The sequence below is a fragment of the Triplophysa rosa genome, linkage group LG14, assembly GCF_024868665.1.
Source record: "Triplophysa rosa linkage group LG14, Trosa_1v2, whole genome shotgun sequence".
NCBI lineage: Eukaryota > Metazoa > Chordata > Actinopteri > Cypriniformes > Nemacheilidae > Triplophysa > Triplophysa rosa.
In genome coordinates, this window is record NC_079903.1 from 8,267,808 (window position 1) to 8,295,271 (window position 27,464).

The following is a 27,464-nucleotide window of genomic DNA, read 5'->3' on the forward strand; positions in this document are numbered from 1 at the left end:
CTGTAATCTGTATGTCATGAGATGTTGATGTTTGTGGTTAGAGAAAATTTAACCACATTGAAGCTGTGGGTTTCTATATGTACAGCTCTGAAAAAATAAGAGACCAATCCATATTTGCCTTTAATATTCCTGCACATAGTCATTTCAATCCAGTGTCTGCTGCATTTCAACAAAAGCAAACCTGTTTCCAACAAAAAGAGTGACAAATTCCCCCAACAGCAATGTAAAAGACTGAGAGCTGAAATACACATGGAAGCTGATTTAAAATTTCAGAAAAACTAAAAATAATTTTGGAGAGTGGACGAGTGAGAATTCATTTTCAAAAAACTGTGCAGCAATCCTCACTTGTAAGAACATTTTTAGCTTACCTAAACATACAGTTCCTTTAACTTGCCACCAGAGGACCTCGTGTCTGAGTTTGAAAAATACCAACTCATGAATCCCATTTTACATTTACAATTGTACATGGCAGACACTTTTTTTTAATTAAAAATGACTTACAGTACCTTCAATATATATATATATGTTCAGTATGTGTCTTTCTTCTCACCAAGAGAGGCATACGGATCTTTAAGATAAATAGAAACTTTTTATTTAACTTTTGTGTGTGTTCTGGAACTAGTCATAACTAGTCACAACAAGAAAAGAAACAAAAGTGAATACTATATTATATATTGAAAACCTTTTGCACTTATATGCTAATCATAAGGATTTTGAGTCAAATGGTGCCAAATCATGTTGTAAAACAGTTAAATCCCACAATGTGACATTTCAGATTAAAATAGATTTAATGTGACATAACTAAAATTAAGGTCACTAAAAAGTAAAATCTCCCACAAGATGCCTCTTTAAAGCTGGAAAGTGTAAGTCCTGTGTCACTTGCATTGCTAAATGGAACTGTAAAAATAATACTTTCAAATAATAAATTGCAAAAATAATAATTTTGATTGAATACTCCTCATTGGTTATTAGCTGGGCACAGTTCCACCCCAAACTCAAGACTGAAACAGTCTTGCAGTGTTGGGGTGGTCAGGGTGCTAAAGATGCCATAGACACATGTCTATGCAAGACACACTGTATTTAAACTTCACTTTAGCATGTGTATGAGGAATGCTTTGCTTCATGATTTTTGTTGTTGTTGATAATTGTACTTCTGACTTTCTATAAACAACAATGATTTGAGATGGTAAACCGTTTGGCTACCCATGACGTCTGTAAAGTTGGCTCAAAACTGTATTCTTTTTAGGTACAGAAATCACATTCAAGGTTTGATTCCAGTTCCAGGAAAACTCAGTTTGAATCCTCAGAGCCAACAACCTCCTGTAATTATACAAAGATATATGAGAATTCATACCTTAAAATTAACACAAATATTGATTTATTCATCTTTACACTCTAAAAATTCTGTGTTGCTTCACATTGAATTTTCTAGGTTATTTTAACCAATGGCGGAGATTGTCCATGTGACCCAACCAATGACCCAGGATTTTTAGAGTGTACACTTTTTTTTTTGACATCATACAACAGGAGATCAAATAAAAACATTAATTTATTGTCTTTCAAAGATTTCAAACACATACCATTGACTCAAGAGATCTAAAGGCTGATGCATATTTCTGATATGCAGCAATTATGCAATCTTTCCTGCAACAAAGAGAAAAGAGTTTAAATGAGATAAAACTCACATACAGTAACTAGGTGTTCCTAGAACTAACAAAAGGAATCATCTATTTTTATTTACAAAAACGTGTTTCCTTAAGTAAACTTTCTGTAAATGTTTCCAGTCTCTCACTTGCTTGTAATTCCGCCACCCGGTGGAAGACCCGGTATGTTTTCAGATGCCAGGAACTTCATTACATAAAGTAGGTCAGGATCTTCATCTTTAGCCCTGATCTCTTGAATGATCTCTGGGTGACGTGAGAGGAAGATATTTTTAGAAAGAAAAACTCTTTTTGAGAACTTATATCACTCAATGGTTGGAATGGCTATCACATAAAATGATTTCTGATGTTTTTTTTAACAGAATTTATATTTAAGAATAAATCGGTGAGTTTGAGTTTACCTTCCACTTTCTGGTCAATGATTTGCTCTACCTCTGCCTCACGCTGCAGTGCCTCTGGTGTCACTTTGGGGGCGCCGTTGAAACAGACAATGTTGATGCTGATGTTGTCTAAGCTACCCTGAAACATTTGCAAGACATTTCAAGAATTTTAAAATTAAATAATTATTTTAATTATTTAAAAAAAAATTAAATATATTCTTTAAAATCCTGCATAATAGTTACTTTGGAATAAAAAAACAACAACACAATAGATAACAGATATAAAGAGATCTAAAGACCATTTGGCTTGTGAATGTTGTTGATGTGTAACTCTGGATATTCATATATCTGAGGCCTTAGACCGTATCTCACCTGTAATCCATTCTCTCTCTCTCTCTCTCTCTCTCTCTCTCTCTCTCTCTCTCTCTCTCTCTCTCTCTCTCTCTCGTAATCATTCTATTTGAAGAACAGATCAAGCTGACTCTGTTACGTGCATTATAATCTTACTTGCCACAACATGCAGCATTATATACTGTAATATTACATAACCCAAGTGCCTGCTAGTAATCATGTTTATCATTAGCAACAGCTTCTGTGCCAGCAATTCATTAATATCAGATTGTTAAATATGACACATTGATTGTGACATTATGTAGCTACTGATCTTTTATTTTCCATTGAAACGAGTGAACCTTAAATGACCTTTTTTGATCATTCATTTAATTAAACTGTTGGCTTTTGTACATAAAACAAGATTAAAGATGCAAAGAAGGCCACACTTTATATTTGGTGGCCTTAACTACCATGACCACTTGAACTAGTCTGAAAATGGTGACCGTCTTCTGTATCCTAGCATATTTCTGAGTGAAACAAATTCTGAAAATATTACTATCGCAAAAACCGTGATACTACAGTTAAAAAAATTGAATGGCGTCGCAAGTATTTTTAAGCTTTAGCATCGCGATGCTATCGTTGCACTGGTACACTGTGCAACAACCCTAGTTGCCACTAGAGGGCGGAGGTGCATTTTCAGATTTTGATTAAAGATTAGAGGCACATGAATAAAAAAAATGACCCTCACTGATAAATTATAATAAGAACTTCAATATTCCAAAAAAAAGAAATGAAATTTTTGATTTCATTTTGACTTTATCTAGGCTAACATGTGAATATACATTACCCCTCAAAATACACTACATTAACAATACCCTTCACTGTAACCCAATCCATAAAACCTAAATGTAACCCCTAACCATGCCCTTATTCATAAACCTAACCATAACTCATTAGAAGTAAATGTGGGAGATTTCCAGAACATTTAGTTATAGACCACTTTGCAAGATGTAAGCACTGGTCCAGAAGAACTTATGATTTGAATATGTATTTATTTATTAGTAGTATTTTAATCTTAAATGTATAATCAAATCTTAAATTTAAGATGTTTGTTGAACAGTTATAAATATTTTGTTGGTTGTAATTTTGTTCAAACGTTTGTGTAGTGTTAAAGAACTGAAACAGGAAGTTCTTCTGGACCAGTGTTGATTACTTCATCCAAAGAGGTCTATACAGTCAATCTCGCAAGCATTTAATGTTAAGGTCACCTTGTATAAAGTTTGACCGGAAACACTATTGTTTTAATACATGTAAGTAGAGCTATAAACAACTTGTGTCACCTTCTAACCTGAAGTTGGCAAGCAGTCAGGGAAATCTGATTAGCGTTTGCAATTTAGGCAAAGCTTGCTATTTGTGTACAGACTATGAATGACCCCATAGACCTTTAGACCGAGGATATCTCTGATACCAACCTTGTAGAGGCAGAGGTCAATGACCTGCGAACAGACGTCTCTCAGATCGTTGCACACCTGCAGGCGGTTACGCACAAACGCACATAGCTCCTCGTTTCCCACAGCATCCCAGACACCATCACAAGCCACCACCAAGAACTCATCTTCCGGTGTCCGTTTCAGCTCGTACACCTCTGGTTCAGGTGACACCAACTGTTCCGTCTGGGCCTTCCATTCCACCTCCTTAAAATCGTAGTCTCCAAGCCCTCTGGACACGGCCAGAGAGCCGTTGATGCGCTGTAGGGTGACAGAACCGCCGGCGTTCTGGATGCGCTCTTTCTCTCTGGGATTGCAGGGTTTGTGGTCCTCTGTGTAGAACACCACCTGGCCGTCACGGCAAAGGAAGGTTCGTGAATCTCCGCAGTTGATGAAGTAGATGTTTTGCGGAGAGATCATGACGGCTGTAGCCGTTGATCCGCTGTGGTCCCAGCTGTGGTTACGGGCCAGGGTGTGCATGTGTCGGTCGATGGCAAGAAAAGCATCCCTGATGCCATCTTTGACCTGCTCTGGGTCCTCATCTGCCGTCACACAGCCTGATTACATAATCACAGAGTCAGTAACATTTGCCAATGACCTGCCTTTTGACCTACTTGACCAAAGCTTGTTAGAAGTTAAGCTTGTATGCTAGTTTCGGTGACAAAGATAATGATTTATTTAGGGCTGTTCATTTAACACATTAATTATAATTAACTTGTTATGGAAAATTAACACGATTAAAATGTTTAACGCATTTAACGCACCCATCCCGCCCCAGACATAAGTAGGTTATCTTTTATTTACATACAGTTGTTACATACAGTTGACTGGTGACAAATATGATGCTGGCAATAACTTACTGCGTGATATATAACATACAGAATACTGTCAAAAAGAACCCACAATTAAAGATATCTGTGCAAAATCACCCTGAATGAGCTTTTGTGTCATGATTCTGCCTCATCATGTCATGTCTTTCTTGGTCTAGTGGCAGGATCATGACAGAGCCTCATGTTTTGTGTGGAGAGAGGCATGTTATTGTTGGTTCTGACATAACATGCGCTCTCTCTGGTCTCGTCTTTGGCCCCACCCCTCTCGTTTCCTCGTTTAACTTTCCATTAGTGTTTCATTCCCAACACCTGTCCCTTGTTAATTATCCTTTGTTAGTTCCCCTATTTAATGTCCTTGTGTCTGCAGTCCTGTGCTGATTCGTTTTGTTCTTCATGCCCTGTGATTTGTGCTTCGAGCCTTGTTATTTGTGCTACCTGCCTTGTGGATTACCTTACCCGTGTCTGGATGTTCTGACACTTTTGTCTCATATTTATTCATGTGATCAAGCAAGAGCAAGTGCAATATCATAGTAGTGCTATTTTTGTCCAGAGAACTATGAGTGCACATGTCATGTTGATTTTATACAACAGTTAATTAAATAAGAAATTAACATTGTCTGTTTTCCTAATTTTTCAACGAAAATATATTAAAAATATAAAGCCTCAGGAGAAGTGTTGCGCATCTCTGAGGAACACACAGTGTGATTTCGTTTCTAAATGAACACGTTTCTTGAGTGAATCAATTGGGTGAATCAATATAATCAGTGGCTCATTCATAAAGTAGTAATTTACTGCATTCCTGAACGAATTCAGTGAATCTAATGGATTAATGGCATTTACCGCCACCTACTGGCAGTTTTTAATTCTTCAAAGAATTTTAACAGTATTAAAATAAAAAGTTAAATAATAACAATACTAATAAAATGGTGATAGTATGCCCAAAAATTCTGCTTATTTACATTTACTTACCCTTATGTCGTTTCAAACTTGAATTACTATTTCTTTGGGGGAAAGAAAGATATTTCTTAAGAATGTTAGTAACCAAACTGTTTTGGTCTTTAATTATAATAATTCAGCTTCTGAAAAAAACAGAATTATGGCCGTTTTAGCTTCTGAACATCTGAGGCTACTTTCTGTATTGTCATATTTTGGCTATAAATTATATTTTGGCCCCAAATGTGATGTGTGATTAAATTGTGATTAATTAGATTAATTAATCGCAACATCATGTAATTAATTAGATTACAATTTTAATTGCTTCACAGTCCTAGATTTATTGCATATTTTATTAGTTGTTAATTTGTATATTAGCATAACATCAGTGACTTTATCTTACTTTGTAGATAGTTGAAAGTTCCATCTATCAAATGTTTTTTGTGTTTCTGTGACCACAATACAAATTGTGTAAACCTAGTACCTGTATCCAGAATGAAATCCAGCAGATGTTTGGAGCAGTACTGAGCAACTGTTCTTCCAGCATGTCCATCAAACACAGCAAAATAGCTCCAGTCTGGATATCCCACAGCCATCTCCGGCATGCAGGTGTGGGCATCTTCCATGTGGACACGCCAGCCCTGCACACTGGCCATGGCATAGTAAATCCCCCATTTTGATCCCCCCTCTTCCGTGTCCTTCACCAGAATTGGCCGTTCCAGGTACGCACTGGGAATGTCCTCTTCATTTTCGAAGTCGTAATCTACCCTTCGCCCACCCTTGAAGAGAAAGGTCACCATCTTCTCGGTCTCCTTCACCAGCTGTCGGAGGAAGGAGGGCACCTCCATGGTGCTGGCACGCCTGGCTGTCCTCATGGCTGCTCTGATTTTTCGCTTCAGTCCATTGCTGGATGTTCTCCTCAAAGTCCTTTTACTGGTCTTCCATAGACGATCCGGTGCCTTAATTTTACTTGAGTCGGGGCCAATAAAGGCGTACCGGATGTGATATGTGCAGTGTTGTTAATCAGTTTGATCACTCACAGCTAAAGACATGATTGTTCATGCAATAGCTCTCTTGGACTGTCTTGGTCACTATGAAGTCCATGGGTTGTAGCAAGAGAAGCTGGAGATGTGGAGATATATAAGCCCTGTGTGTTCATCACATTTGTCAAGCTGTTGTCTATCTCTACTAGAGATTGTCTAGGCATGTTCTGATTGGCTAATCTATTTATGTTTGCTCATCCTTAGAGACGAACATCACACTGTGTTCCGTCTACCCCTCCCTCTGTTTTACGCCTATGTCTAATCCCGATTTCATAATATGCCTGGATTAGTTAAGTGCACTTGATGAACTATGCAGGGTTTTGTAATGAACATCTACTGGAGAGTCATGCCAACAGGATAGATGTGATTGGGATGTTCAATGTTGACAACAAGAGTATTAAAGAGATTTATTGATACACCGAATGGTATTGAATGTATTCAACTCTCAGTATGTCTGACTTTTCATTTTCCTTTGGTAACCAAAACTCAATCTGGCTCATATTCAGACTGATGATGGCCAGGCAACAAGCTATTACAGTAGATAATAGATAAATACTTAAACATTGAATTTATTTATCACATTATTATTTTCTACTTGCCCGTTCTTACGATTAATTGTTGTATCTAGGCCTATAGCTTGTACAAGCTTAGCCTGTCAAGATGCAGCAGTTTTTCTTGACAAGCCAGTGGAGAACTGGCTCTTCTGGTCGAGTCTGTTTTTTCCCAAGGTTTGTTCTCCATTTGTTTACATCATTGCAGTTTTGCAAAATCCATGATATTGTTAAAAATTCACATTTGACCTATTAATAAGTGAAAAGTGAAAGAGACCTATTTGTTAGGTATGGTGACCCATACCCGAAATGTGACCTCTGCATTTAACCCATCCAGAGAGTAGTGAACACACGTACACCCGGAGCAGTGGGCAGTTATCACTACAGCGCCCGGGGAGCAAGTAGGGGTAAGGTGCCTTGCTCAAGGGCACCTCAGTCATTACCCGCCGGCCCTGGGAATCGAACCGGCAATAATATATGTAATCAAGTATTTCTAGCTCATTTGTAAGACTTACAATAATACCATGAACATAGTACTAATATTACAAAGTATACAGGGCCTGTATTTGTATTTACATAGTTGTATGTGTCTCTATTAGGGCTGTGAAGCGTTAACATTTTTTAATCTAATTAATTACATGATGTTGCGATTAATTAATCTAATTAATCGCAACTTAATCACACAATACAGTAAGTAGCTTCAGATGTTCAGAATGTAAAACGGCCAATTTTCTTGTTTCAGAAGCTGAATTATTATAATTAACAGTTTGGTTACAAACATTCTTAAGAAATATCTTCCTTTTCCCCAAAGAAATAGTAATTCAAGTTAAATGGTAAGTAAATGTAAATAAGCAGAATTTTTGGTACCGGTTTAGATTACGGCCCACAATTTACCGCATAATTAAACTGAATTTTACATTGTAACTAATTGTAACAATAATATTCCTTTACAGTACATATTTGTAGGTAAAGGGGAACATATGCAAAGTGTGAGGAATAAAATAAAAAAAAATGATACAGTAAGTATTTTAAAACTAAGGGGTAACTATTTTAATATAACGTGGTATGCATGACCTGCAGTATGCTATACAACAATGTTAGCATGAACATACACTACATTTTTGTAATCACAATGTACCCATAAATAAGCTACTGTGGTTATCAATTAAGTGCAGGGTTTTTTATCATAGCAAACATGAAATAAAGGGAAATGATGTGTTCAGTTTTTGCACAAGCAAAACAGCACAAATGAAGCACGCAGACTGTGCCAGTGGCGCCCCCAGGATTTTTTTTATGGGGTGGCACAAAGGGGCCAGTACAAATCTTAGGGGGGCACAATTCAAAAAATGTATTATGCCTGAATCTAATGGTAAAGAGTTTTGGCATTGCCATTAATACTACTGGGAGCATATAAAGTTATTACTAGTATTACGATTTACTAGAGCCAAATAGAAAAAAAGTTACTCCACATTTCAACTGCAATTACCCTCATGTTTATTTGGAGTGCAAATTTAAAAGTTAAAATGAGAGTAAAGTACAAAAATATATGCTTATCCCCTGACATAAAACTGTCATTACTGTTGCAGTACATTTCAAGAAAAGTGCAAATCTTACATCTCTAATTCAAAAGAAAATTATAAGTGAACCACTGGATGCATTTTACAGTTATCAATAGAACATCCCACAGTAGTTATTATATTGCATTGTTTCACATGAAAACTGCATTAACAACTTCAGAAAGTAATACCTATTTTGTACCTAAAATATCATATATTTGTACTAGAAAACAAAATAATTTTTCACAGCACTTTCTGGGCCAAATATTTCCACTCCATGTACCATTTAAAATACCGTATTTTCCTATTTCTATGCCAAGTTTTTTTAAAAAGGCATTTATGCAAAATATACTTTTCATCATATTTTCTATATTCACTCACCAAAACCACTTGTATGATAAAACTGATGGGAAAAATAAAAACCTAACTGAAAATATGTGATGTCTGTTAGGATAAAATCAAAAACAAAGCATGGAGATATACACATTTTTATTAAGGTTACATGAGTGCATTTATATGCACAGAAATCTACAATACACAGAAAACATAAAGCGCATTAGCTAATAGAGTAGTCCCTTTATCTGTCTGAATACTTTCTCTCCTGCAGACCCCAAATAATAATTTGTTGCAGCACATGTAAATTTCACAACTTTAATACAAAAGAAAATAATGTACACATTAACCCATGGACAATTTACAGCTACATATATTTGACTATAAAAAACAATGATAGTAACATTACTGTACATCAAATGTTGCCAAAAACTGCAAATCCAATAATTTAAAGATCAGCTGATGGAGTAATATTAACCAAACATGTACAGTATAGTGATCGATCGACATGTGAGTATGAGCAACAGAAAATTTCAAAAAGATGCCTTAGCGACTATAGACTAATCTCAGGGAGGGGTTGAGATCGTATTCTACATAACACATTATACAAGTTTATTATATTTTCTACATAGTGCTTCGTTAATGTACATTTTAATTAATAAATATTACAACTATTATTCTAATATAAAAATTCAAACATTTAAAATCTCATTCTGGTTGGGGCGGCCGCGGACCCCCCTGGCTCCCCCTTGGGGGCAACACTGTGTCTGTCAACTTAAGTTTTGGCTTTAGGATGAATTTGTTGATTGTTCAAAGGATTGTTGGTCACTATGTGTTATTTTGATGAGTTTTAAATTGTAAAATGTGCAGAATCAATGTTGGTCTTTTGAGACTATAATCAAGTAGGTCTAGAACAGTTTGATTTGGATGTTTATAAGGCATGCAGTTCCCTAATAAATATTATTTTTAATTTTCCTTACGCTTACCCCTTTATTCCCCAAACCTTACATATTGTTCCCTTTTACCTATGTTGTCATGATTTTGCCGCATCATGTCATGTTTCTCTTGGTCTAGTGGCAGGATCATGACAGAACCTCATGTTTAGTGTGGAGAGAGACATTTATTGTTGTTATGGCATGCCATACACTCTCTCCGGTCTCGTCTCTGTTCTGGCCCTCCTCATTATTGATCGTTAATTAGTTCATGCCCTGCACCTGTTCCCCTCTTGATTTATCCCCTTTATAATGCCCTTGTGTTTTCTGTCTTGTGCTGGTTCATTGTGATTGTATGGTGAGTTCCTGTGCCTTGCCAAAGTCTAGTTTAGTTATTTGTAGTTCATGTCATATGTAACTTTAGTCTTGTTTAAGTGTAGTTAGTCTTAGTCCTGTCTTGTCATGTATTATATTCCCCTGTTTTTGGTTTTGTCTTTGTTATTATTAAACGTCTTGTTAACCCCTTACCCACTGTCTGCACCTGGGTCCTCTATCCTTGTCCCCTTGTCTCACCACTACGGCACGACATATGTACTGTAGAGGTACATTATTGTTACACGTAGTTATGCTGTAAATCCTGTTTAATCATGCAGTACATTGCGGGCTGTAATCTAAAGCGTTACCGAATTTTTAGGGGGCAAAATATATCCAATCTATTAGTATTGTTATTATTTAACTTTTTTTACTTTAATACTGTTAAAAACTGCCAGTATGTGGCAGTAAATGTCATTAATTCATTACGTTCAGGAATGCAGTAAATGACTCTTTATGAATGAGCCACTGATAATATTGATTCACCCAATTGATTCGCTACAGAAACATATTCATTTAGAAATGAAACCACGCTGTATGTTCCTCAGAGATGCGCATCACTTCTCCTGAGGCTTTCTAGTTAACATTTTTGTTGAAAAATTAGGAAAACAGACGGTGTTGTCTATAAAATATATCTTAAAATGTATTTCTTATTTAATTAACTGTTGTATAAAATCAACATGAAACGCACTCGTAGTTTTCTGGACAAAAATAGCAGTGCTATGATATTGCGCTTGTGTGATTGCATAACTAAATAAAAATGAGACAAAAGCTCATTCAGAGTAATTTTTGCATAGAATTTTAGGTTCTTTCTGACAGTATTCTGTATGTTATATCAAGTTGTTGCCAGCGTCATATTTGTCACCAGTCAACTGTATGAAATGTAAGATGACCTACTTATATCTGGGGCGGGTGCGTTAAAACTTTTAATCGCGTTAATGTTCCATATCGTATTAATTATTATTAACGCGTAAATGTACAGCCCTGGGGCCTCATTTATAACCATTGCGTACGCACAAAACATGCCCTGAAAGAGGCGTAAGCCACTTCCCATGCAAAAGATGGGATTTATAAAAACAAACTTGACGGAAAAATATGCGCACCTGCACGCAAACTCTGACCCATGCATATGCACATTCTGGAGACAAGGGGCAACACAAATGGTGAGTTAGTGAACTTAGATTGCAGATACTAAGATAGATAAAAACAATTATAAGCATTAATTCCTCACACACATTTAATTTGACCTCATATCCGTTAAAGATCCACATTATCACGAAGATTAAATCTGCGGAGTTGTTTGCGCTTGTATTGAGCGATAATTGTTTCATGCACCTTCTTGTAAAATCCAACTCAAATCTTAAATAAAAATGATATCTAAATATTTAATCAGCGCTGTCTCACCATCACACTGAGCGCATGAGTAGGAGATGATCCGACTGAATAGGGACAGCATCAACTATGATAACTGCAGAACACAGTGTAAATAAATACTAAATATATTTTCCTTAAATACTGATCATCGAATGTCAAAGTCTGAAAATTCAGCCATTAAGCTCTTGCACAATCGTTTCTCTTTATGTTATCAGTCCTAACGATGTTCATAACAAAATGAAGAAAAAATGAAGAAACATTCGTTTTTTTACAATTATGTCTTCAAATGTTATCTCAGGTGAAGGACACCACTAATTATTGATGTGATTTTAATGAGGTGTTAATGATCAGTCTAAATGCTGTAAACATTTAAATGCTGCAGAGACCTTCTTTGGCTTTAATATAATAATTATTATTAATAATTATAACAATTATTAATTTGGAAATCTCAGTGAATCTCATGTGTGGCCATTTGTGATTTCGTTACGGAGATAAAGGATGGGATCGGGTGTTTTCGGCAGTTTTACATCATTTTTAGTTATTTTTCTATGGCATCTGATAGCGGTTGGACCCGGAAACGGTATACGTCCATTATGGTGCGTGACGTCAGTCTTAACAAGCGGATTGGATGTCAGGTTTATTAATATACGAATCAGTATTCATGAGGTGCTTTGCATTGACTATTTATGGGTAAAAATGGGCGTGTACAGGGCGGGATATGAGGCTGATTCACGTACGCACACTTGCGGGTGATCTGTGATTTATAAAGCGAATATTGCTTACAGGTGTGCTTACGCACGGTTTTATAAATCTGAATATTTTTTGGCGTACGCTATTTTTTGGTTTTCGGGCGCACGTACAATTTTAGTAACGCACAGTTTTATAAATGAGACCCCTGGTCTGTATATGTGTGTGCCTTAGCTTTTTTACTTTACCTGCCCTATTTCATATTCTTTTTAAGGTTTATCTTATTTTTGTGTGTGTTCAATTTATGTTGTTTTTCTTGGTTTTGGTTTTCTTGTACAGCTGCTTTGATGCAATGCAAATCATAAAAAGCGCTATAAAAGTTGAAAATACTGTCTGAAATGACCGTGCCTGTAATTCCTCAGTCTTTCTCATACATCAGAAAAACATTATGTTTGTTTGACAGCATTTACTGTGATTTTCCTCGGGAGCTTTTCTTGTGTCTCTTGAAAAACCGGTTCCACTCGCTTTAGGTAAATTTCAGAGCTTTTTCTCACGATCGCAGTTCAAAGGTAAAACGAGAAGCCTACGAACATCCTAATTTTTCACGGTAAGTTAGTAAATACTGACTTATATATATCTCATGTTACCATTGATTCTAGAGCTTCAGCATCAGATAGTATTTAGACATCACAATAGTTTTGTAGGTAATTATTTAAAGAGTAAATATTTTGTAATTTTTAAGGTCCTACTTTGTTTTATGGTGTGTCCAACAACAAGTTTACGTACATACACGATATGAGGCGGACATTTTTTCGGGAATCCTGTGGGATGGGAAACAAAATCACTATTCATCACGGGATTGGGACGGGACAGGAAAAAAATACAGAGGGAGTGGCGGGATTGGGAATCGTTTTTACGCAGCTGAAAACGGAAGACGCATTTGACAGCGTTTAAAGGTGCCATGAATTAAAACCACAATTTTAACACGAGCTTTTGTAGCGGGGTAAAGTTAGTTTTGTTTTCGATATTCCCGACACATTCAGCGATTAAACGCCAAAAACTCCAAAACGACTTGCCTTTCAAATATCTTAATAATATTACCGCTATAAGGACGAAGCTGATAATATTTCACAACCTTATTTTATATTCTTTTCGCTCGATATGATAAACACTGCACCGCAAAAGCCGTCGCAATGTGCATTAAGTCGGGCGAGCTCACTCTTTGCGGAGCTGTAAGTAAGGGACCAAGGGAAATGTGCAAGCTTTCTTCGTTTTTTTAAATAGCGCGGTGGGTATTTTTTAATAGCTTTTTGTTACAGGCATAAAGACATGAGACCAGTATCGATCTGTAGCGGGGGACAATGTACAACTGTCACAACCTCTCTTTTGAACCTAGTGGACGGTTAGTGAACAACATGTTCAAAAATAACTTTAATAGCTGTTTACTGTTACTGTTAACTGTTTAATAGCTTTGTCCAGCAGGTAGACAGATCTATACAACCAGGGTCAAATAGAGGGGGACAGTGGGTCCGTGTACTTAGCGGCCAACGGATTTCCCTTTTGAAATTAGAAAACCAAAATCGGGAATCAAGCTTTTTTTCTTTTTTGCGTTGATTATAGAAAACGGTGATAGTTTGTAATAGCTTTGTCCAGCAGGTAGACAGACCTATACAACCAGAGTCATTCAATAGAGGGAGACAGTGGCCATCTTTCACAACTTTTCTTTTTACTCCTACTGGTGGAAAAGGGAATTGCACGTCCAAAATAACCTTTTTGTAATAGCTTTGTCCAACATGAAGACAGAGACATGAAACCATTCTAGAGAGGGAAAGGAGGCATCTTTCACAACCTTTCTTTTTAACCCTACTGGTGGAAAAGGGAATTGCACGTCCAAAATTAACCTTTTTGTAATAGCTTTGTCCAGCAGGTAGACAGACCTATACAACCAGAGTCATTCAATAGAGGGGGACAGTGGCCATCTTTCACAACCTCTCTTTGTACCCCTACTGGTGGAAAAGGGAATTGCACGTCCAAAATTAACCTTCTTTTTGTAATAGCTTTGTCCAGCAGGTAGACAGACCTATACAACCAGAGTCATTCAATAGAGGGGGACAGTGGCCATCTTTCACAACCTCTCTTTGTACCCCTACTGGTGGAAAAGGGAATTGCAGGTCCAAAATAACCTTTTTGTAATAGCTTTGTCCAGCAGGTAGACAGACCTATACAACCAGAGTCATTCAATAGAGGGGGACAGTGGCCATCTTTCACAACCTCTCTTTGTACCCCTACTGGTGGAAAAGGGAATTGCAGGTCCAAAAATAACCTTCTTTTTGTAATAGCTTTGTCCAACATGAAGACAGAGACATGAAAGCAGTTTAGTTCTGTAGAGAGGGAATGGAGGCATCTTTCACAACCTCTATTTTTACTCCTACTGGTGGAAAAGGGAATTGCACGTCCAAAATTAACTTTCTTTTTGTAATAGCTTTGTCCAGCAGGTAGACAGACCTATGCAACCAGGGTCATTCAATAGAGGGGGACAGTGGCCATCTTTCACAACCTTTCTTTTTAACCCTACTGGTGGAAAAGGGAATTGCACGTCCAAAATTGACCTTCTTTTTGTAATTGCTTTGTCCAGCAGGTAGACAGACCTATACAACCAGAGTCATTCAATAGAGGGGGACAGTGGCCATCTTTCACAACCTCTCTTTGAACCCCTACTGGTGGAAAAGGGAATTGCAGGTCCAAAATTAACCTCCTTTTTGTAATAGCTTTGTCCAGCAGGTAGACAGACAGAGTCATTCAATAGAGGGGGACAGTGGCCATCTTTCACAACCTCTCTTTGTACCCCTACTGGTGAAAAAGGGAATTGCACGTCCAAAATTAGCTTTCTTTTTGTAATAGCTTGTAATCCTCTTTTGAACGTTTGTCTTTTTCAGCAACTAGTTTTCTGCTGATGTGATTTTGTAGCTGCTGATGTGATTTTGCCTGTTCTGAAGTTTTCTTCAAAACAGGCAATGTAGTACGAATTTGCCGTCCCTGCATTAGCTGTGCAGGGCTCACTCCCGTAGCTGCAATTGGAGCTCTGTAATTCAAAAGAGCCAAATGACGATCTGGCTGACGCAGAAAGTGTTTCGCTGTGCCCACAGCTCTCTCAACAGCACCATTCGATTGTTGGTAGTGAGGGCTGCTGGTCACATGATAAACACCCGAAGTTTTACAAAAATCTGCGAAGTCCAGACTACTGAACTGGGTAGCATTATCTGAATGCAATTATCTCAGAATTCCCCATCTCACAAACATTCCTATTAGCGCGGAGATTACGCTGCGACTACTAGTGATATGTAAACAAGCAATTTCAATGTCTCTAGAATACAAATCTACTACTACTAGATAGTTTTTACCTCCATTCTCGCACAGGTCTGCTCCGAAGGTTTGCCATGGACCAGGAGGAAGAGAAGTTATGATAAGAGGTTCCTTTCTCTGTGTGGACTTATGCACTTGACAAAAAAACACACTGTGAAACTTTGGCATTGAGGTCTGCTGCAATTCCAGGCCACCACACTGACATTTTAGCATGTTCCCTGCATTTGTTTAGTCCTTGGTGCCCATCATGCAATTTGTCAAGAATTCCTTATCATAGTGCTGTTGGAATTACAATTCTGTCACCTCTTAGAAGCAATTCCTCAGCCCATGAGAGTGACGCTCGTTCTGTACATATATAATAATCCTTACATTCCTGTGACATGTGATGTGGCCAGCCTCCTTTTATGAACTGTTTCACTTTCTGTATCACTGGATCTGTTAAAGTGAACTCACAAATTTTGTTTAGCTTAGGTTCAGACACTGGTCTTGTTCTGATCACCGCTTCCATGTAAGCTTGTACTGCCTCTTCTGTGTTAGAGAGTTGTAATCCTTCCAGTGGATTACGGGACAATGTATCTGCCACTACCAGTGATTTTCTCGGTACATATACAGCTTTAACGTTGAACCGCATCAAACGCATCAGTAGACATTGACAATGTACAGGAGTTTTGTCCAAATCGTAAGTGTTAATCAGCGATACGGTTTGTGGTCTGTTTGTAGTGTAAACTCACCAAGACCCAGCAGATAACAGGCAAGTCTCTCGCAAGCCCAAACTGCAGCCAGGCATTCTTTCTCGATCTGGGAATATTTCAACTCAGCTGATGACAGTGTTCTAGAACAAAAAGCAACAGGAAGTGTCTTGTTACCGTGTTGTTGTAGCAAAGTAGCACCTTGCCCAAAGCTGCTCGCGTCTACAGTTACAATGGTAGGTTTTTCAATGGCGTAGAAGGCTAAAACTGGAGCTGACGAAAGCATAGCCTTTACGTTGTCGAAAGCTTGTTGTTGTAGCGCATCCCACACCCATGCTGACTCCTTCTTTAACAGTTCATTTAGTGGGTGCAATATTGTAGACATTGTAAGCACAAACTTTCCTAGATAATTCACCATTCCCAGCACTTGTCTAAGCTGTGCGATATCTTTGGGACATGGGAGATCTGTGATCGCTTTCACTTTGTCAGGGTCAGGTTTAACCCCATCACTGCTGATGATATGTCCAAAGAAGAGTTCCTTCTTTCCGAAATGACATTTGTCTTTGTTTAGCCTTAGACCTGACTTTTTGATCGTCTGCATTACTTTCTCCAGATTCTTATCATGACTCTCTTTGTCTTTACTGCATACCAAGACGTCATCCATAACTACCACACAGCCCTCGTGTCCATCCAGTAGCTTTGTCATCTCCCTCTGGAAGATCTCAGGTGCTGATGTGATCCCAAAAGGAAGCCTCTGAAAGCAAAATCTGCCTCTCAGAGTGATGAACATTGTGAACATTGAAATTATTGAGTCCAGCGGAATTTACCAGAAACCTGATGATGCATCGAGAGTCGAAAACACTGTGGCTCCTGCCAGTTTCGTAGAAATGTCTTCCAAAGTCGGCAGCATGAATTTTTCTCTTTTTACAGCTTTGTTGAGATGTTTAAGATCTACACAAATTCTTACTTATCCGTTTTTATTTACTACAGGGACCATCGGGGCACACCAATCAGTGGGCTGTGTCACCTCTCGTATAATCTGCATTGTTTGCATCCGCTGTAGTTCCTCGTCAAATTTCTTCATCAATGGAAAAGGTACCCTGCGGGGAGTTGTCAGAATCTATGGCTGTGCGTCCGGTTTCAGCTCAATCTTTACTGGCAACTCAGACAGCCAATTTCCCCAAACACATCCTCTTGAATGTAATCCGCTCTGGCCACCAGTCCCATGGCACAAGCTGCACTTCTACTAAGATTGTTAACATAACATCCATCCACGACATAAATCCAGAATTGATGACACGTGGTTTCCTCGCAGTCTCTGCATAGAATTTCCCCAGCGTTTTGACATAACCACCCGGACTGTTTAGCTTTATACCAGTCTTCATCAGCGATGGCTGTTGTGGGAGATTCTCATATGTGTCATTGGACATAATCGTAATATCCGCTCCTGTGTCTATTTTAAATGTCACTGCTTTTACAGGAAGACTCACTAACCAGTCTGATTCTGATTCTCTTTTCTCGATACTGTCCAAAAAGTATGTCTCACTTTCTTGCTCTTCTCCGTCTTGAACATGCACTGCTCTAACAGCTTTGCTAAAACACGCTGTAGCAAAATGTCCTAGTTTGTTGTATTTGCGACACTGTTTATTGTAAGCGGGACATTCACGTGGTCTATGATGCTAATTACAACGTAAACACATCTTTTCTTCTGTGTGTCTATGTACTTGTTGTGTGTTTTTGTTTCTTTCCTTACCGGTACTGTAGTTTTTTGTTGTTCGCGACCTCTGGTACAATTCCACCACTTCTGCGGAAGTCGTTTCTGCAGAATTTTGAGTTTTAACAAGTTCCGCTTGTCTTGCTATCTGCACTGCCTTTCCCAGGGTCAGATCACTTTCCATCTCTAGCCTTTGTGACACTCCATGATCATTTATTCCGATCACCAATCTATCTTGGATCTGTTCATCCTTCTGTGTTCCAAACTCACAATTTTCTGCCAATTTGTACAATCCTCTCACGAAAGCTTCAACCGTTTCACCCATCTGTTGTGAACGTTGATGAAAACATGCACGCTCATGTATGACATTCCTTCATGGCACAAAATGTCCACTAAACATTTCCACTACCTCTTCGTATTTTTTATTTATAGTCATCCGGATTCACGAAAAGAAATGATGCGAATATAGTCTCTGCCTCTTTCCCCATAGTATACATCAGTGAATTTACTTGGACCTCTTCGTCCTCTTTATCCAGCTTTGTATACAATCCTAAATCGCTTGAAACGCTGTATCCACGTGGGCCATGTGGCGGGCTGACTGAAGTCAATCTTCTCCAGAGCTTGAAACATCGACATCTTCTGGTCCTTGAGTTAGAGTACGACGAACTTCTGACACCATGTCATATAACTTCACACAGTTATATATAAATAATAACTCTTTATTAGACCACAGTGTGGTCTAATAATGTGTTACATGTGTTAGACTCACATGTAACACATACACTCGGCTACCGGAACATGCCGGTAGCAACACATCCGTATGTGATGTATTACCATGTTACGCTAAGCAGTATGGGTAATGTAGTGAACGGCAGGTTCTGGAATGCACCAATCTATGACGTCATTGATAGGTTGAACACCGCCTCCACAGAAAGAATATCAACGACTACTTCTCTAGCCCCGCCCACTGGTTCGCGCATGACAGTACTGAAGTAACACAAGAAGCGCGGAACCAGATAGAGCGAGCAAGCAATAAACATGCCGTTAAAGATCGCAAAATATTGTGCAGTGCCTGGTTGTGAAAGAACACAGTTGCTGCATAACCTTCCTTCGGATTCCGATATTAGGAATGCGTGGTTAAAGTTTATGTTTAAAGACGTTCCAGCTCACATGGGAAAAACATGGAGCGTTTGATCGTTTCATTTCTCAGAGGGTTCATTCGTGAAAAAGGCACAGATCGACGCTGGATTTGAGGAGAGACTAAAATTAAAAAGCAGTGCTGTGCCGTCAATATTGAATCCAATAGGAGAAATCTATGTGAGTAAAACATTTCTGTACCATGCATCACTATTGCTTTGTTAGAGATCGCTTGATATGCCCACGCGATTAAGTTAGTATTACTTGTGGAACTGTAACGTTAGTCATTTGTAATAATTTCAGAGGTTGTCTGTGATCTTAATCCCTTGCGAATCGGGATCTCTGTGATTTGGAGGGCTTATATATCATTTTTTAAGGTTTTATCCACCGTTTGCGAATAATGGAGGCTGTTTTGAAGTGTTTTGGTATTATTTCGGGTGCTGGGTCATATCCATAAATTACCGGGAGTCTCCCATTTGTTTATTTATCATGGAAACTCTCGTAACATTTGAGACCCGCGATCGCGGTGATCTTCTGTCCGGTTTGCGATCACGGGTCTCAAATGCTGACAGGTACGGTCATATATCATTAAACACGATACAACTATAGGCTATACAAACTATACGCAAAGACTTGCCATCACATCCGGGAAATAAGTCAGTAAATTTGAGTAAAATCATCCCATGCGAATGCGTCACATGAAATACTGATGTGGGGAGGTAATTTATAAATCACACGAGGTCCCCAGATAATGCAAATCTTGTGCGAATGGTGCTAATGTGTAACCTAACGTTACATGTCTAACCAAATTCACAGAAGGCTCCAACTAAGTTTACTACGCAAACTGCTATCCAATCATAGCAGTGGGCGTTTACTTCCAAGTCTTCATGGCGGAACGCCCATTCAAACCGATCATTTGTCAAACCGGCCTAAAAGCCCGGGTAGAAAATAGCCTATTACTTATTGATTTTAATGTTTTTGAATGTAAAAAACACGCGAACATCATAAGTAAACCTCAAACAACAGTATAAAACAATAAACAAGAACAGTTTATCACACCTTTAAGCCGAGGAACTACAATACAATGCTCTATATAAAGACATGCAGCTGTACAAGTACAATGCATCGATTGGTTGGTGTGTATTTGTCCCGTCTCTGCTGCACTGTGATTGGACAGTAAAGAGTGCTATGATGAGCTGAGCGCTCTCTTCCAAGTTGAACATTTCAACTATCTGTACTTGAACAAACGCCGCCGCTGACAGGGCTCGTTGATCAATTCGGCCACAATGGTCGCATATGCTCTCGAAATTTAGCCTGTGCGTCCTCAAAGCATATTTGGGAGCATTTGTGCGAGGGCCCGTTTTGTTGTGGTGCAGTGTCGCAAATGGAACGTAGGCGGGCATTACACGGAGTGACGCAAATCCGAACCAGAACTAAAATTAGAACGACAGACGACTTGTTTGCGTGATTCAGAGTCGACTCCTTTTTTCACAAGCCAATAACTTATTGTTAACAACTGTTTGTTCACTTTCGGCTTTACAACTTGGCAGACTGCTTACATTCACATACAGTAACATTACACACTGCATGAAATGTAATTTTAGGGACATTGGAATAGTTACTATTGATAAAATGACTTCATTGATAAAAACTCTCCTGACTCTAGATTTCTAATAACCCACAGACCTTGATTAGATTGTTCAGTTTTGTTTAATTAAAGTTGGAGTAAAACTCTGCATGATTGTGGCTCTCCAGGGCTGACGTTGTCCATCCCTGATCTAATCTTTTCAAAGTTAATTTCAAAGTAATTATAGGTGATTAACACAAATCAGATATATTTTTGTATCTTTTTGTATCAGCTGTTTTCCTGCTAGTCCTGTAGGAGTGAATCAGTGAAGGATTATGGCGTCGGTTTCAGAGCAGCTTCTGGGCGCTCTGGATGAATTAGATGCAGATAAACTGAAGAGGTTTAAATGGCACTTTAAGAGTTTCAAGAGAATTTCAGCTTCTGATTTGGATAAGGCAGATGCACCTGATACAGTAGATCTTATGATGAAGCGTTTTGGACCAGAAGAAGCTGTGAAGATCACGGTGGACATCCTGAGGAAGATGAACCAAAACCATGTGGCTGAGGAGTTGGAGAAAAAACAAAAGCAAGGTAACAGGTTAAAGTAAAATGTCGAAAAATAAAAATGACTAACCATGGTCCAGCAAACAAACATAACAACAGTATTCACAGTGACCAGTGATCAATTGCACAGATAATCTTTTTGACCTTGGCTCAACTGACTCGACAGCATTACTAGCTGCGTTTCCATTACCCTTCAAAATGCACAAATTGAAAAGGTGCATTGAAAAACGCCCAATGGAAACACGTCAATTTTGCTAAAACTCCCATATATCGCAAAATTCACGCTTGCATGAAGTGTTTTTTCAGGCAGTAAGATAAAGGCATTTTTCGCAAAATTGCAATGTAAACACTTTTTGTCATATTTACAAGTCACGTGGCGTACGAAAAAGTCACATGACCAGTCGCTGTATGTTTCAGCAAAACATAATGTATCAAATAGGAGATTGTTTCACTGTCGAGAACAGATTAGTTTAATTATGATAAATTAGTCGCATGCTGAGATCCAGATGAGATGTCTTAAAAGTGAAATCAGAGCGGGTGAATGAGAACTGGACTTTTGCTTCATAGTCACAATGCACTAAAATATTGTCTTTACGAGAGGGTAAAGACTGGGGGCCCATGGGGAAGCAATGAAGCAACAGTCCAGCATCCTTGAAAAAATCCCCCAAAACCGACTGAGGGAGCTGCATAGTTGGATGTTGATGGGGAAGATATGAGATTGTTATAGAAAAAGGAAAAGCATTCCACTGGTTTAGGAATGTTATTCATAATGTGAGTTCACTGTGGCACTGAGTTCTGATATGTTTCTCTTTCATACAGCTCAGGCTGAGGGCAGTACTGAGGCTCCTGTGCTTGCTGGAGCTGAATCAAAACCAATTGGGGGTAAATATTAATCAATTTTTGTAGTTGGTTTATTTTTATTTTAGTCAAATGGACTCCTTGTGCAGAGTCCTGATAGAGAAAGTATAAGTGATACAATGATTTTGTATGATAAACAGAACAAATTTTAAGGCATTTTCACTCTCAAATCAAATAATATCATTGGTCAGCTCATGTATAGATATCCCGTCACATGTGGCAATACACCAATAACATAAACTCATGGTTGTTCTGTCATGACTTGCCTTCAAATGTTTTTTATTGTGTGTGTTCAACAACAGACAAGAAAATCATACAAGATTGGGACGACATGAGGGTGAGTAAATGATGACAAAATGTCAAACTTTTGAATGAACAACCTTAAAAACTAGCCGCTAGTGAAATGATGCTGACACTTTGTTCATTTATAATTTAATTTTAATTGTGCTTTGAACCAATAACTTTGTAACATTTAGTCTGACGAAAAGACTAAAATTCAGTATTATTTCATTTTTTCCGCTTTCAATGTTAAAAAAGCGAATAAGCGGAATACCTGGGTTGACTGGTTTGTCTTCCAGATCGATTTAAAGATAACGCAGAGGATGTTCCGGCTGAAAATCCAGCAAAGAGAGAAAGATCTTGAGCAGCTGAGAGAGGCTGTGAAATCTTATAAGGTGAGTTTTTAAGGAGTCGAGTCACCTTTATTCATACAGCGCTTTATACAACACAGATTGTGAGTCTCAGTTAAAGCTCTAATTACATAATTACTCTAAAGCTCTTTCAGTCCCACTGAAGTTGTGTGGTTATGATGTGTGTCTAACAGTGCTCTGCGCAGACAGCAGTGGAGGACAGTGAGAAAATGTTTACAGAGCTCATCCGCACCATTGAGAGAAGCAGCTCTGAAGTGACACAGAGGTTCAGAGATCAGGAAAAGGCCGCAGTGAGTCGAGCTGAAGAAGGACTGGAGCAACTGGAGCAAGAGATCAATGATCTGAGGAGGAGAGACGCTGAGCTGGAGCAGCTTTCACAAACACAGGATCACATCCAGTTCCTGCAGGTATCAGAGGTCTAGTAGACTTAAGCAAGATCCTGCTATGACAATCTGCACATTTTGTAGGCTATGTCTCATTTGTCTGAAACGCCCATTTCTGATCCTGGAGCCTCAATTCATGAGCTAAACTAACCTGAATCAGGTTTAATTATGGATACATGCAAAATGCTCATTGTTGAGGGATTTCAGAAACAGGGTTGGAGTTTCTGGTCTTAGGAAAAAGCATTTCTTCTGGAAGATAAATTTAGCATCACCAAAAATGTTACTTAAGTAACTGGAATAATGAACCTCGCTAATGATTCAACTAAATAGTTCCCATTTCCAGTTGCAAGTAATGCAGCCTATCAATCCCTTCGAATTGTATCAAAGGGAGTTAGGGAATTGTGTTACAGAGTTAGTCTGCCTCCCAAACAATGCTAGGAAGACTGTTCCAGAGGTGGGGGCGCTAAATAGGAAAACAATCTTCTGCCTGCAGTCGATTTTGATATTCTAGGTATTATCAACCTGCCAGAATTTTGTAGGCATAATGGACATGAAGGGCTGAAATACAACTGGGGAGCTAACCTGTTCAGGGCTTTATATTTATATCATTTTTTAAATGTATACGATGTTTAATAGGGAGTCAGTGCTGTGTTGAAGCCCACATTTTGCACCTCATATTTACATAATCGGAGTGTCTAATTACACAGAGTACAAATAGCCCGCCTTGTTGGCAGAGACTATTTGTCATGACAGAGAAACAAGGCAACCCAGATGCGGTGAGAATCCGAAGTAGTTTATTAGACAACCGGCAACAAAAGGTGAATAACAATCCCAACCGCGGACGTGCTGTCCGCGGTGGTAAGAACTTGTGTCCCCAATAGGACGACCGCGGCGACTCGGGCTGAGGATAGGTCCCCGACACTGTGGCTGGGAGGGAAGTATCTTGGGACCACACTCGACCCGGGACCCGCGAAGAGAACCAGACGGATGAAGACGACCAGAAGAAGATTCAGAACTCCGTCTGCAGAGAGCTGCCTGCCGTGGGTAGAGGTAGAGTATTCCAGTGAGAGCTGCCGGGACACGGGACAAAAACAAGACAACAGGAGAGAGGAAGACTTAACTTGACCAGGCGAGAAGAAAACCAAGACTGTGACACGACTAAGGAAAAGAACTTCTACAGACGAGCCGCAGCTACTTCTGGGGCAGTCTGAAACCAAAAGTTACTACAAGCAACGATCAGACAACAGACAAGATACACTGAAAGAATATAAGGGGGGAAAATAACGAGATGGAAAGGGTTGGCAGGTGTGGAGTAATTACGGGAACGAGTGCTTAATGAGTAACGTGACAGCAGGCGTGTAGGTGTGGAGTGGAAAATCACCAGTGCGGGAAAGCCTAAGGAGACACCAGGGCGGGGTGAAATAGCAGACACCGAGCACGCAGTCAGCCAGCGGCTCACCACGTGCTCGACAATAACAACACAACCCACGTGCAGATGAAACCCCAACCCGACCAAGACCGTAACACTATTTGCACTAGCTCCGCCCACCAATATGTGATTGGAATGTTTGAACAGTGACTCCAGAGGCGTAAAGGTGTAAAGTCTATATAGTGTGGCATGGGAGTCTGGGGTTCAAATCCATGCTGAAAACGCTCTTTTACCTTATTCTATCACATTACAGATCATAAAGACATTTGTTTTCAATAAAATTGATTTAAGACTTAAAATTCATTTTTATTCATAAAGTTTAGTTTTAGGGTAAGGTTAGGGTTAGGGGTAGGTGTAGGGCTTTACTATCTCAATAAGTTGCCATCATTTTAATCATTTTTATAAATATAATGATTTGCACTCAAAATTAAACATTATATTATTATACCATTATATTATAAACATTATGTTATTATTGCATACTATTTAATTCACAACAATACTGAGGTGCAAATAGTAACGTCACCTGCATTATTTCTAAGTAAATAGCATCTAACTACTGTTTATACTTAATCCAAAGAAAACACAGCTATTTCGTTTAGTGTAAATAGCATATCACTAAGAAATGCTGCTATTTTCACTTAGTGTAAACAGAACCTACTGCTATTTTCACTTAGTGTAAATAGCATCTATTTTATGCCATACATAATCTTGTGTACAGCCATGAATGTGCTGTTATATGGACATTTGTGACCCTGGATCACAAAACCAGTCTTAAGTAGCACGGGAACATTTTTAGTAAAAGACAAAAATACATTGTGTGTGTCAAAATTATCGATTTTTCTTTTATGCCAAAAATCATTAGGATATTAAGTAAAGATCATGTTCCATGAAGATATTTTGTAAATTTCCTACCTTAAATATATAAAAACTTTATTTTTGTGAGTGGATGGTCTGCCACAGGCCCCTGATTAACAACTTCAAAGGCAATTTTCTCAATATTTTGATTTTTTTGCGCTCTCAGATTCCAGAGTTTTAAACGGTTGTATCTCAGCCAGATATTGTCCTATTCTAACAACTCATATATCTATAGAAAGTTTATTTATTCAGCTTTCAGATTATGTAAAAATCTCAATTTCTAAAAATTGACCCATAAGACTGGTTTTGTTGTCCAGGGTCACATTTATGTTTTTCATTTATGTTTCATTAATCAGTTTTGAGGTGATGAGATTTTTGATTTTTTTTTTTTTGCAGAGTTTCCAGTCTCTCTCAGCACCTCCCAAATCAACAGAAGTACCCAACATTCCCTTCAGTTCTTTCTTCTCTTTTGATGGCCTGAAAGAATCTATCCGTCAGCTGACAGACAAACTGGAGGATTTCTGCAAAGAAGAGATCAAGAGCATCTCTAACACAGGTAAAGTACTGGAGGTGCATCTACTCTCGGAAACGAGTCCTCCATCATGTCATATAATGAAGAACATCTTATTAGAAATGTCTTAGGAATGGATGCAGGATCATGAGAATCCCATTGTTCATGTCTGTCAATGTCCACAGTCACATTCAACAACATTGCTTCTAAGACCAGGAATGAGCTCCAACAATGTAAGTCACTAGAGCTGCAATCACACATTCAGTGACTTTGTCATGAGTCATTTATGTGTGTTCCTGTCCTCATTTCGGATTCTGATGTGTTTTATCTCTTTTGCCTCCTGTGTTTAATCAGATTACCATCAGCTCACTCTAGATCCTAACACAGCACATAATTGGCTCCATCTTTCTGAGAGGAACAGAGTGATTACTTTCGCTCAAAGAGATGAGCCGTATCCATATCATCCAGAGAGATTTGCCAGTAATTATCAGGTTTTGTGTAGAGAGAGTGTGTCGGGACGCTGTTACTGGGAGGTTGAGTGGAGTGGGAGTGTGTATATAGCAGTGGCATATAAGAGTATCAGCAGGAATGGATGGGGTGATGAGTGTTTCTTTGGATATAATAATAAATCCTGGACTTTGTGGTGTAATCCCTCCAAAGATTACTTCATACACAATTGCGAATCTACATATCTCCCTGTAGAGCCCATCAGCAGTAGAATAGGAGTGTATGTGGATCACAGTGCAGGAACTCTGTCCTTCTACAGCGTTTCTGACACAATGAGCCTCATCCACACAGTCCAGGCCAAATTCACTCAGCCGCTCTATCCTGGGTTTGGTATTGAAAATGGATCAACAGTGAAACTGTGTTAATGAATCAGAATAGACTGACGGGAGATTCTACCCATACTGCTTTGAGCTGCATGATAAATCAGTAAAAGTGAGATGTTATAGAGAATTTTCTCTTCATTTCATTAATACTGCAGCTGAACGTCTGTCAGTGAAATAACATTCCAGATTAAATGTGTGTAATAAATCCTTATATAGACAGTAAGATCAGTTTGTGTGCGTGTAGGTGTACTGGTATTCATCACTGTGTGGGGACCTATAATGTCCCCACAAAGATAGTAATACCAATATATTTTGACCTTGTGGTGACATTTTTAGGTCCCCGGCCATGAGGGAAAACAGCTTATAAATATGGAGCGATTTTAGTCTCATTAATTATTCACACATAAAACACGATGTACACTTGCGTAGCCAGTTTCAC

At 38.6% G+C, this 27,464-nt stretch overlaps 2 protein-coding genes across 4 annotated transcripts; one reads left to right on the top strand and one right to left on the bottom strand.

Annotated features, from left to right (window-relative positions):
- Positions 1-16,976, bottom strand: ppm1na (protein phosphatase, Mg2+/Mn2+ dependent, 1Na (putative)). Of its 2 annotated transcripts, none has more exons than XM_057351732.1 (6): positions 15,874-16,976; positions 3,847-4,418; positions 2,063-2,180; positions 1,793-1,907; positions 1,581-1,644; positions 1-1,320 (listed from the first exon to the last, which is right to left on the bottom strand). In XM_057351732.1, exons 1-6 carry the CDS (start codon positions 16,046-16,048, stop codon positions 1,291-1,293), a joined length of 1,074 nt encoding a protein of 357 aa, XP_057207715.1. In that variant the 5' UTR covers positions 16,049-16,976; the 3' UTR covers positions 1-1,290. The 2 variants fall into 2 exon arrangements, with proteins under 2 accessions (XP_057207715.1, XP_057207714.1); XM_057351731.1 differs by lacking the exon at positions 15,874-16,976 and adding an exon at positions 6,109-6,759.
- LOC130565150 (tripartite motif-containing protein 16-like protein) lies at positions 13,041-27,464 on the top strand. 2 transcript variants are annotated; one of them, XM_057351729.1, is made up of 9 exons: positions 13,041-13,079; positions 21,258-21,533; positions 22,326-22,388; positions 22,667-22,701; positions 22,943-23,038; positions 23,188-23,421; positions 26,081-26,240; positions 26,381-26,428; positions 26,550-27,464. In XM_057351729.1, exons 2-9 carry the CDS (start codon positions 21,278-21,280, stop codon positions 27,065-27,067), a joined length of 1,410 nt encoding a protein of 469 aa, XP_057207712.1. In that variant the 5' UTR covers positions 13,041-13,079; positions 21,258-21,277; the 3' UTR covers positions 27,068-27,464. The 2 variants fall into 2 exon arrangements, with proteins under 2 accessions (XP_057207712.1, XP_057207713.1); XM_057351730.1 differs by lacking the exon at positions 13,041-13,079 and adding an exon at positions 19,117-19,555.

Bases quoted from the DNA above. Each gene is read 5' to 3' on its own strand.
- ppm1na (XM_057351731.1), bottom strand. From the start codon at position 6,499: ATGAGGACAGCCAGGCGTGCCAGCACCATGGAGGTGCCCTCCTTCCTC. The intron at 4,419-6,108 runs GTACTAGGTTTA...TTATGTAATCAG, and splicing joins GGATTTCATTCTGGATACAG to GCTGTGTGACGGCAGATGAG. The intron at 1,321-1,580 runs GTATGTGTTTGA...GTATAATTACAG, and splicing joins TTAGATCTCTTGAGTCAATG to GAGGTTGTTGGCTCTGAGGA.
- LOC130565150 (XM_057351729.1), top strand. From the start codon at position 21,278: ATGGCGTCGGTTTCAGAGCAGCTTCTGGGCGCTCTGGATGAATTAGAT. The intron at 23,039-23,187 runs GTGAGTTTTTAA...TGTGTCTAACAG, and splicing joins AGGCTGTGAAATCTTATAAG to TGCTCTGCGCAGACAGCAGT. The intron at 26,241-26,380 runs GTAAAGTACTGG...CAATGTCCACAG, and splicing joins CAAGAGCATCTCTAACACAG to TCACATTCAACAACATTGCT.